This window comes from Schistocerca serialis, chromosome 7, assembly GCF_023864345.2.
Source record: "Schistocerca serialis cubense isolate TAMUIC-IGC-003099 chromosome 7, iqSchSeri2.2, whole genome shotgun sequence".
Taxonomy (NCBI): domain Eukaryota; kingdom Metazoa; phylum Arthropoda; class Insecta; order Orthoptera; family Acrididae; genus Schistocerca; species Schistocerca serialis.
Window position 1 is genome coordinate 197,198,028 of NC_064644.1, and position 12,156 is coordinate 197,210,183.

General features: G+C 40.6%; 1 protein-coding gene across 7 annotated transcripts in view; it reads left to right on the forward strand.

Annotated features, from left to right (window-relative positions):
• The window catches only part of LOC126412829 (uncharacterized), a 120,416-nt gene that overhangs the window by 82,560 nt on the left and 25,700 nt on the right, over positions 1 to 12,156 (forward strand). For all 7 annotated transcript variants that reach the window (XR_007575352.1, XR_007575351.1, XM_050082655.1 and 4 more), the window contains one exon: positions 3,399 to 3,550. Coding sequence is in view for 5 of the 7 variants with exons in the window: in XM_050082655.1 (XP_049938612.1) it covers positions 3,399 to 3,550 (152 nt within the window). In the remaining 2 variants the exon portion in view is untranslated. The remainder of the gene's footprint in view (positions 1 to 3,398; positions 3,551 to 12,156) is intronic.

Genomic DNA, 12,156 nt, shown 5'->3' on the forward strand with positions numbered 1-12,156 from the left:
TTGAGGCGGAAGTCTGATAGTGTTAAATGAAGACTGTGTTCTCGGTATATTTTGCAGTGGCATGCTTCAATAAAATCTTCTCAGGTTAGAAAACATGTTATTTTGAATAAAACACTCAATCTTTTGACAGCTGTCTCTGCTATCATCATCAGGAGTTGCAGTCACTGACTGCTGGGGCTGGCATGGTGTTCTGCTTATATAGATGTAATGGCAGCATCTGGAACCTTCCAGAGAGGGCTGGAGCTGCGCTTGCTCAGAAGGCAAGTTGGGCAGCTCCTAGTGACTCCATACTGTCACAGGACCAAGTGACATCACCTGCACGAGCTCCCAATGCCACATTTGAAACTGCCACTCCCGCATCCTTACGTGTGTCAAGCCTACGTCTTTGCTTTTGCTAAGTTTCCAAAGCCCGCCCCCATTCCCTACTAAGTGTGTACCTCCGGTCTCTGTTAAAATTTTAATAGAGACCAGGGGCATACCCTCAGTAGGCAATGGAGGCAGACTTTGGACATTGAGTAATAGAAAAGATGTAGGCTTGAGCTTGTAGGGACACAGCAGCTGGAATGGCAGTTTCAGACATAATGCTGACTGCTTGTACAATGTGACATCACTTGGTCTCCTGTGTAATGGGTCTCCCTTCTCTAACATTACTTTTTTTTATAGAAATAACTGATACCATTTATATTATTGATTCTTGTATAGGTGAACTTTATATCAGCTGACTAAATGAATGAACTTACATGATTTTGTATATGATGTGTTATGATTTAGGCTAAAATATGTAAAAAGAAATTAATTTGTTAGTAGTCTGTACATACAGCTAAATTTACTCTTCTTTTAAAAATATTTGAAATTATGAAATTTCTGGCACATTTAAAAATCATATTATTAATTGTACAATCTAACGTTAATCATTAAATTTATTTCTGGATTCATTTTCAAAATAATGATATATTTTAGTGAAGATTGTTCTTTGGTCAAGAAAGTTTGTGAACTCTTTTGCTTTGTAAACTCTGGAGTATTGTGAGTACCGCAGAATGTAAGGAGTAGTGGTCATGACTCTGATGGAAATGCGTTTATTTTGCTAATCTTGTCAACAATAATGTAATTAATGGTTTTTATGAAAATGGAGATTGTGAAGTTGATGTGTTATAGAAGAATGGGATAAAATAAAAAGATTCTCATAGCAACTGGCAAATCTTCATCAGTTATTCAGTTCAACAAGAACCCGCAACATTATAAAAATTACAGCCTCACGAATGTACCATAGATGCAAGACTAGGAGCCAACTGCAGTGAGATAATGAAGATAAGTAAAAAGTTGTTTCTTTCGTATATCTTACATCTCTTGAAGCTTTTGAAAATAATGAACAGACTAGGAGGAATTTAATGGTGATGTGTGGGAGGGTAAGATTACAACAGGCAGGACAGAGCCACTAGGAGCTGCCCAATTTGCTTCCACGCATGTGCCACTCTGGCCCTCTCTGGAAGGTTCCAGGTGCTGCCATTGCATCTGTATAAGCAGAACACCTTCCCAGTCCCAGCAGTCAGTGATTTTCACTCCTGATGACAGTGGTGGAGACAGTTGTTAAAAGCTCAAGTGTTTTGTTCAAAATGCTGCAGTTTGTAAACTGAGATGATTTTGTTGATGCTGAATGAGGACTGTATTGTGGGTCTGATAGGACAGTCCAGCCAAACTTGTCAGTGAGTTACATGGTCATATAAATGTTGTTGGGCCTGGCATTATCGTGTTGCTACCGGACTTCATGTTCTTCTCTGATATGACTGGAAGTTTGAGCTTTCAGCTTATCAGTCATCTTAACATTCAGCCTGTCTCAAAAGACTGTGCACTTAACTTTGCATGCAGATGGCTGTGGATTGAACTTCTACTTTATCAGAGAATTGGCATGTTACCACTACATAGACTGTCTTTAATGTTCCAGCTCATAATGGCAACACCACGTCTGATCACTTACGTTTTTGATGTTCAGAAGATCGTTGCTTTCAGCCTTTTATTGGTCTAGCAGGTCCCGACAAGTTCTCCATCTTGGATACGCATCCTGATGACCAATCTTTGCGAACTTTGCAGTAACCAAGGTTGCATATCATCTTGTCTAAGGTATTACAGCCAATATTCACCAGTGCACACAATTCCTTGCCCTGCTGATCATCACGTATGAGTGGGTGGGATGATGTTCATTATGAGGGCTAGGAGCTGAGCAGGGGTGACCAGGATGTGGCTTGTTACATGCAACCACTTCACCCACTCCATCTCATTACCCACACCTACTACAGGGTTTCAACACACCTGTAGCAAGTGCCAGTAGACTTCAGTTGACATAGTTTGTTTAACAGTGAAGAATTCAATGAAACATCTGTTCGTAGTACACACCTCAATGTCATACGCCATTTTGGGATTCTCCCTTGGTGCTGTTATCTGTCACAAGACAGTGAAAGCAACACATTAGTGGGAATACTGCATCAACATAATCTGCCTCAGATACTCAGTCAACAGCATGAAATTCACACTGACCCTCATAAGCTTAGAATTGTAATATTCTGCTGACCATATTTGTGCCCAAAATAACAATACTGAAATTATAAGCATAACAATTGATAGTGGAAGAGAGAACGCACAGTATGAAACATGGAAAGAATAAATCAAAAAGCCTAAGCATACAATATTTCTCGTTGAATGTCTAAGAACTGCTGGCATATCAGAGAAATTATCTCTGTTGCCTGACATTCACACTTAAGTTTTTGTATTGTGTTCATCTTTTTTAACTCCCAAGTCATGTTATGCTGTGCACCTCTACCAAGCAGGTAAATGGAGGCTGTTAACCATATGACTGTGGAGGCAAACAACTTCTTCACTTAAATTTTATCTGGTCAATAATTATGCATTTCCAGAACTTTATTAACTATAATAAATTACACTGCACTTGGAGGCATTGTACAATTTATTCCTTTCTCTAATAAGTTGGTTCTATGGCAATATACCGAGCTACACTTCTAAACTTGATTTGATTGGATTACATATTGTACATGGCTTCCTTGAGTTGTTCCAGGCAGCTACCAGCACATCTCCACATCTCCTTATGTGAATTTGAGTGGTTTACTCAGAGATATGCTCAGTATTGAGCATGTACTCCATCTCTAATGACTTTGTCAATGCAGCTTAAAAAACTTCTTTCTTTGTTCTAGATGTGTAAGTGAAAAAGTGAAAATGTGTTTGTTTTTGTGAACAGAAAAGTAGCTGTATGGTTGTACTAACACATTTTTAGGTTAACCTTTCTTCTTTATTGAAACAGAAATGTAGGTGTTCAAGAACAAAACTTCTTTATGACTGTCATTAAATTTTGTCTAAATGTGTTTGCACAAGTTGATTAATTTTTGCAGGTACACATCAAATGGAAGCCAGTTATTTACAGTCTGTGAAGGTGGCCTGGTGAGACGTTATCGTCGTTACCCAGATCATCACGAGTTCCTAGGTGAAGTTTATCAGCACAAGGGGGATATCCAAGACATGGACATTTCACCATATGATGAATGTATCCTTTTCATTTATATAAAAAAAACCTGTACCGTAAAATATGTTTACTTTACTAACAATTGTTATTATAGTGTGTTTTATTTATGTATTACTTTCAACCGTTTCCTTATCTAAGAAATTTTCCTGACATTCATCGGGAATGAAAGTAAAATCTAAAACTGGATAAGGATTTGAGCCCTGCTTCTCCCACTGCAAGTTCAGTGTGTACACCATTGCATAACCTCACTTTGTCCATTGAAGAATAATGATCAACCAGAATTTCTAGAGTACTCACTGGTATTATCCAAGTAGGCACTCACATATGAATACAACTGTCCAAAGGATGTACACTTTTCATGAATTATGCATTAACTTAATTGATGTTGAGAGGTGACTTCTGATTTATTGTCAGCAGTCAGTTGAGATATAACTTGGAGAAGGTTCTGGAAAGAATTAAAATTTCTGCTGGTCCTGTGTATTATCAAGCAGAACCAAATGTTACAATTGATATACAGAAGTGTGGCTTAAATACAGACATGCTGGTGAAACAATTATGCCCGACACTTTTTTAAAAACAGTTGATTCAGTGCTGCTGCTGGTGCAAGAAGAGCAAAAGCACAGTTCTGGACAGCTATACATGTCTTGCATGAAGGTCATTGATCAAGTATTGCTGCTCCAGAAACTAACTTCGTTTTTTAGATGTACAATATGAGTAAAGGTTGGAGAGTCCGTCAGATGGTGATGTGTTAATAGGATAGAGGTACAAGATCGACATGAAGTGTTACCAGCAGATTGTGCTAAACAGTGATAATGAGTGATGTTAACACAAAAAAGGCACAAAAACAAAAGAATGATTCTTCAGTGGGAAACTGAGAGTATGATACAATAAGTGACAGAGGTCACATATTAGAATTTGCAGAGAACATTATGTTTAGGCCTATCCTTAAGACATCCTTTCAGAAGCAAACACATTATTAGAGATAGGATAGTCTGAACATTACGGATTCCATAGTCAGAGAATGGTAGGCTGGACAACAGGTACAGAGAACCAGTGCCATGACCCCTGTGAAATTCTAGGGGTTATGGTAATTATGACAAGATTTATTGAACAGAATTCATAGAGCAGATGTAGACAGTGTCCCAGTGACAGTGCTTTCTTAATTTGGCACAAAGTAGTGGGAAGTGGCCACCATTGCAAGGCCTTTGGATTGGGCAGGTGGCTGCAGTGAAGAAGTGAAGTCACCACTTTCGTGGCCATTGAGTTGCATCAGGCCTACAGATGTCAGACACACAGCAGACTCTGATGCAGGCTGGCCATGCTATTAGGTGCAAATGCAGCAACAGACCAGCAGCTTGCAGTGGCCCGGTGCAAGAGGCACCCGAGTGCAGACTATGAACCGAGTATCCTTTGAAGGTATGCTGAAATCAGTTGATGTCAGCCAGCAGCAGGCCCCCAGTGGGAGGCACTAGTTCAGCTTGTGGCAGCATCAGGACTAGGCCCATAGGTCAGCAGCTAGCAGAGGCAGGTATTCGTTGTATTTGAGACCAGTGACCCACATCAAGTTGACAGCTGGCGATGATTATATCCCCTTGCAAGCAGTGGTTGATGATAGATACTGTTGGGTCAGGAAGCTCAGCTTTTATTCTGGCTTGCCTTAGAAAAACTGCCACTGGGTATCTTAGGAGGCCAAAGCAACAGGTGACAAGCCCATTGTGTGGTAATCTGCACGTGCTTCATTGCCAGAGTAGAACATTCTACCATGGTGGCTCAACATTTTTCCAGTGCTGACAGTGGAATGTGATAAGCAGCTTGCCAGTGCTCTTGGTCGCATGTTGTATAACCGACTTTGGAAGGTAGTGATGTAACAACATAGAAAATGTACTCGGTAGGGCCACGTTAAACTAAAAATGAAATTCCGTATATTCTGTGAAAAATGAGGAAATTGTACAAGATTTAAATGATGGAAGGATTAAAGTAAACACTCACCATAAGGTTGAGGCGTTGGTAGTCAAGTAAACAGTACTGTAATTGTCATTGAGATTTTGGAGTGTGTACCTTCACACATATGGCTACATTCTCCCATCACTGCAACTTAACTGAGCAACCAAATAATAATAGGAATGTAACAGAGTACGCTGTACTAAGCAAAACTATTCAGATGAACATCATGTTTCAAGTACAGTGCAAGGAGTGTCTCAGGTACTGCACGGAACCAGAGGCTGCGGTCACTATGTTGCATTCCCAGCCCATCGCTTAGATGGTTGTGGGTGGCATCCCGTTTTTAACAGAGAATAAACAGGTGCAACCTTGAAAAAATCCTGAGAAAATCATTGTGCCATTTAGCACTTCAGACTGATGTGTCAGTAACATCATCTCATAGAACTACGTACAAATTTAAACTGAAACTTTACGTAGTAACAGTAGACCGTTAGCTAACCAATTCACACACTGATACACAACATCTGTACTGTAGCTACCTATTCCAGCCTGTGCAGGTTGACCCTGAAATACTCCTTTTATCTCACGAAACATGTCTGGCTTTATCAGGGCATATGAACTCTCGATACAGTTGACACTGAAGCTCTGAAATTGCTCATCACCTACATCAGGAGCAGGGTGTATATGACCCAGGCCAACAGGGAGATCCGGGAAAAACCCGAGAATTTTTTCATCCGGGAGAAAACCGGGGGAAACCTGGGAATATTTTAGAATTCTGGGATATTTTTTTTGTTTTAGTTTTCAGTTAAATTTTTGTAATTTTGACTGGTAAGAAATAATACTCTAGCAAAGGACATTCCTGCATCCCACTACTGCAGAATAATACTGCAGCAATAAAACATGAACGAGAGAAAAAAACAAAAATAAAACCTAAGTTGCGAAGGAAATGCGCCATGTACTCAACAAAACACAGTGCCCATACTAGCGTCTGCCAGTAGCAAAATGTATCAAAGGCTTTAGGAACACAGTGCAATGCTTCATAACAACAAATTGCCTCCGATGAGCATGATGTCACAACTGTTTACATTAGATTCGTGTGAGCAGTTGTGAGCGGGCCCATGCGCATGCGCAGTTGAGTCGCGCATGTACCTTCTCCTGCGTCTGGCTACAAAAGTGTCACCGTTAGCTGTATAAGCAAGCAGCAACATGCTACCTGTAAAAATTGTACTGGCATGCACAAGCTGCCATATTCACTGGGAGCAAACTTGGGTATCTGCCCTGGGCAGCAATTTAAGTCAAGCATTAAACGTCTTGCAGAACAATGAAGTTATTTTTGTCAGTTTGCTTAAGAAATATGGCTTTATTAATCTTTTCTGCTGAGGCAGTCAATTTATTTGAAACAAAGTGTTTAATTCCACACTATTGGCTAGTTTCAACTGTTCGCTGCATTTCAAAAGAGTATGCTTTCATCTTCTAGCACGTATGGCATTATGCCACAATAAAGAACAAAAAATGAGATAATACAGTACTGGTACTTGAAGAAAATTTACAACCGAATCTGGACATACGAATGTGCACTTTAAACCGAATTATGCATTTTAGTATGGTTCACAAAATTCCTCTGATGTCTTGTTTCTTTTATGACATAATGTAAAATGTTTTGATGTTTTACACGTACGAACATACAGGCTTCCTGCATCATCGTAGCTGCGCAAGCGCGGTGACCCCTGTTATCTGGCGCTCTCTGGCAACTGCTGAAACAAACCTCTTTCTAACAGGTCGTGGGAAAATATTGCAAATGATGGATTGAAAAGTGTTACTTTCAAAGTAAATTTCCTTTTATGCAAGATGAACTAAGTGCGAGAATGCGATGAATTTCGTAAATCACAGAGCATTTGACTCTCATTGAAAAATCGACTATTTGAGGATGACCATTTAGAAAAAAATTTGAGCCCAGGAGATCAGGCATTTATGTCGGTATTAAAAAATTTACTGGCACATTTGTGTGATGTATCTTAAAGTGTAACACATGCAAAAAAGATCAACATTATATGTGAAAGTTTAGCTTCTCTTGCAGCTTATTAATTGTCGAGACCAGTATTATATGTGAAAGCTCTGCTTTTCTTGTAGCAACACCATGTTTATTAATTTACACCATTAACTTTTCCTATTTGTGTGTATGTGCTACTTAACAGTGATAATGTTGTTGGCTGACTACATCATGTGTCCTAAGCTCTGAATATCTACTGTATCAGCTGACGAGATCACGTGACATGAGCTATGACTGACATACAAAAGCGCATCACAATCTCGATTTCAATGCTTCGGAAAGTAACATGCGGTGTTTGGTGGAATTTGAATTTATACTTTCGTAATAAAATATGCAGTGTACATGGCCTTTTTTTCTGAGTTTCGTTTTCTAAATGGCTTAGAAATTCTTCGCCGGTGTAGAAAACCATAACCATTCAAAGGATTGATAAGTTTTACAATTCCGAGGAAAAGTATGCTGTCACTTAACATGGTAGAAGTGTATTTTCACCCAGGAGAAAGTGTGTTTTTAACTGGGAAATCCGGGAATTTTTTTTCCTAGTATGTGTACACACCCTGCAGGAGCCTCTGCACAATGTGAAACTAGGAGTGTTGTATGCAATTAGTGCAACAGGTCTTATTCTACGTATCTTCTCCCACCAAAACATAACTTCTGACACGTATTTGGACAATATACTGAAACCTTTTATTCCAAGGAACTAATGAAATGACCAACAGGTATAATGGCTTGCAGGACTGGAGATATTGCATACTCTGTATGGGAAACACCCTGTATCTTCAAGAGAGAGTGGAAAGATGCATTGAAACTTTAGTAAGAGGAAAAATTTAAAACAATAAGAGCAATGAAGAGTGCGATTGCACTCAGTAGTGTGAGTGCAGCACTTCGTAATGGCTTTCTTACCCCTTCTTTTTAATTTCACTAAAAACTGGATAATGACACTACACTTACCCCCACCCCCGACCCCTGCAGTAGTCGAGCAATCTTCTTTGTTCACGAATAGTAGTAACAGGCATTATCTGCTCCCCCTGCTGCGAGCAAGTGGCATGGTGATTGGCTTGAAGATCCCCTGCTGACACCAGTCTGATGTGTGTTGTTGCACTCAGTCGGGTGAGTGGTAGTGACAATGGGCCAGGAGGCCCGTGGATGCACTGCTGACGGAAAGAAAGGTGTTTATTGAACTTCAATTACACATTGCGTCATTAGCAAGGCAAACACACCTCACTCTGCTGGCCCTTGCCACCGCTGGCTTGTGGACGGCTGCTTCTTTCGGCAAGGAGTTTCTCACACATAGGCTCCCTGCGATACTGACAACAGTCCAGAGGATGGCCAGCAGCCTCAGTAGGTCATGGATGTGGCATCAGTGGCACTGTGTGTTGTGCTGTGATGGTGTTCCTCTGGGGAACAGTGTCTCCTGGTGACTCAGCCCTGCATGCATTCATTGCGGTGACATGTAGAGACTGCTGTGTGTGGGACAAGATCTGCTGCTCACTGGCATCAGTCGGATGGCGGCTGGCAGGTCAGCAGCACTGTGGCACCAAATCCCACACACATCTCAGTGCTGCTGGCAGCTGACCCAAACTAGTGTCAAACCTGTGGCTGCTGCTGACGATGCTCAGTCATCTCATCATCCAACATGGCCCTGGTGTCGTGGTATTGCCGAACTCCGAAGTGTCTCTCTTCAAAATGCAAATATTTATTTGGGCCTGGTGACCATTTGTTATAGCAAAACCTGCCACCAAATCATTTAGTCCATAACAGGAGTCTTGCCCTACTGTGGTGACATTCGCCTGCTCGCTACGGCTATTACCATTGTGTGGTGCAGTTTTCCACTGAGTTTGGCTAGCCCGTCTTGCAGTCCTGTGTACTTGTTATTCTGACTCGCATGTTTCCACACCATGACTACCAGCCTACAACTGCTATTGCAGTACTTTACGGCAGCTTTCTTACCACTTCTTATTAATTTCGGTATAAACTAAGTAGCAAGACTACAGTATCAAGAAAAGGAAGAAAATCAGATGTCGGGTGTATACCACATTTCCTTGGTTTAACTAACAACTGAGATACAAATGCGCAAGCAAATAAAATTGTTTTTAAATGTCTGTGTAGTTAAGGAGATGATACAGAAAGCTAAACACATAGCTAATCATGAAAATAACTACACTCTAGAAGTAATGCTGGGAATGGTGTATACAGTCATCTTTGGCATTAAGAAAAGAAAGGCTATCCAACATGATGGAACGTATGTAGGAACATTTAAAACTGAAGGAAAGATAACAGCAAACTTATTTACAGAATATCTTTGAAATAAATCAATTCTCTGAAGTGGAATAATGCTGTTAAGTTTTATGCATCACAAGAAAGGAGACAGACATGATGTATTAAACTGTATACCTCTTAATCAGGATCCTCACTCCTAATGTAACTGGTATTCACTAAAATATGCATAAAAAACTGTGTAATGAAGCAAAGGACCAAACTGATTTCAGAAGTGACTATAGCATAATGGACAATTTCCAAGTTGAGAATGAAATTGTAGGATGAAGCAAAGGAAATGAATTATCACGTTGTATAGGAGTCAAAGATTTCACAAATTTTTTGACACTTTCAACCAGACGTATACAATAAGATATTAATTGATCCTATTTCAGTATACTGCTGAAGATGTCTGTCTTATAGCTGCCTTAAACTTTCGAACTGTAAACGTCAGTCTGACAAGGAGATTTCAAATCGCCAGAACTACTCTCAACAATAGTAGAGGACATTCACAGAGCCCTAAACTGGGAAAAAAAGAGGGGAACATTTATAACTCGCTTTGGATTGTACTGTTTTCCCCTAGTGCAGATAAAATTTTCACCACTAATGCAATAACTTAGAGAGAAAGCTTGGAGGTAGATATGAAAATAAATTTTAATAAAGTAATGCATTGAGAAGAAAACAGAACAAATTAACAATGAAGTCATGGAGTCAGTTGATTAATAGTGACTTTAATATTAATGAATAGAAGTAGGGCAAGATATGGAGCAAGGCAAATGAATAATAGATGGACTAAGCAAGTAATTTTCTGTATTCCAAGAGGTCATAATTCGTGGGGAAGTCTAAAGGAAGCTATTACCCAGGCCTAAATACCAAATGGCTGTTGATGATGATTATTTTAAGAACCTCCAACTTCCTGCATTGTACACTATAGACACCTGGCTGAAAATGACTTAAAAGTTCGTGGCTCTCTCCATCCGTAATTCTGGAATTCAGTATGGTGTTGTCCCACCCTTAGCCCTGATGACAGCTTCCACTCTCGCAGGCATACATTCAGTCAGGTGCTGGAAGGTTTCTTGGGAAATGGCAGTCCATTCTTCACGGAGTGCTGTACTGAGGAGAGATATCGATATCAGTGTGAGGCCTGGCATGAAGTAGGCGTTCCAAAATGCCCCAAAGGCGTTCTATAGGATACAGGTCAAGACTGTGCATGCCAGTCCATTACAGGGATGTAATTGTTGTGTAACCAACCTGCCACAGGCCGTGCTTTATGAACAGGTGCTCGATCATGTTGAAAGACACAATTGCCATCCCCGAATTGCTCTTCAACAGTAGGAAGCAAGAATGTGCTTAAAACGTCAATGTAGGCCTGTGCTGTGATAGTGCCATGCATAACAACAAGGGGTGCAAGCCCCCTCCATGAAAAACACAACCACATGATAACACCACCACCTCCAAATTTTACTGTTGGCACTACACACGCTGGCAGATGACGTTCACCAGGCATTTGCCATACCCACACCCTACCATTTGATTGCCACGTTTATCAGCTGTCAGCGGTCTCTGTTAGTCAACAGACAAGGTGGCCTGTACGCTTTAGTGCTATACGTTTCTGTCACGGTTCCACTTCACTATCACATTGGAAACAGTGTGCCTAGGGAGTTGAGGAGTGTGGAAATCTTGCTTACAGGTGTATAACACAAGTGACACCCAATCACCTGACTACATTCGAAGTCCGTGAGTTCTGCGGAGTGCCCCATTCTGCTCTCTCACTATGTCTAATGACTACTGAGGTCTCTGATATGGAGTACCTGGCAGTAGGTGGCAGCACATTGCACCTAATATGAAAAATGTATGATTTTGAGGGTCTCCAGATACTTTTGATCACATAGTGTACCTGCCAGTGTGTGTGTGTGTGTGTGTGTGTGTGTGTGTGTGTGTGTGTGTGTGTGTGTGTGTTCTTTAGCTCAAGAAAGGATTTATTCCAAAAGGTAAGCCCCCTCCATGAAAAACGCAACCACATGATAACACCACCACCTCCAAATTTTACTGTTGGCACTACACACGCTGGCAGATGACGTTCACCAGGCATTTGCCATACCCACACCCTACCATTTGATTGCCACGTTTATCAGCTGTCTGCTACCTCTAACTTGTCAACTGCAGTCTCCATAATTCCTAACATATAAAAGACAAAACTGTCCTTTGCTTGGAACATCATAGTGCTTTACTGAACATGTTCCTGAAGGCTGCGGTACTCCACTGCATTCCTCCAATTTTCAAACAAAAAACGCTGTTAAAGGGAGACCTACAGAAATAAAAATGTCAGAAATGAATCCAATAAAGCTGTTGCATGTTTAAAGGGTTTATGTCAGTCATTCAA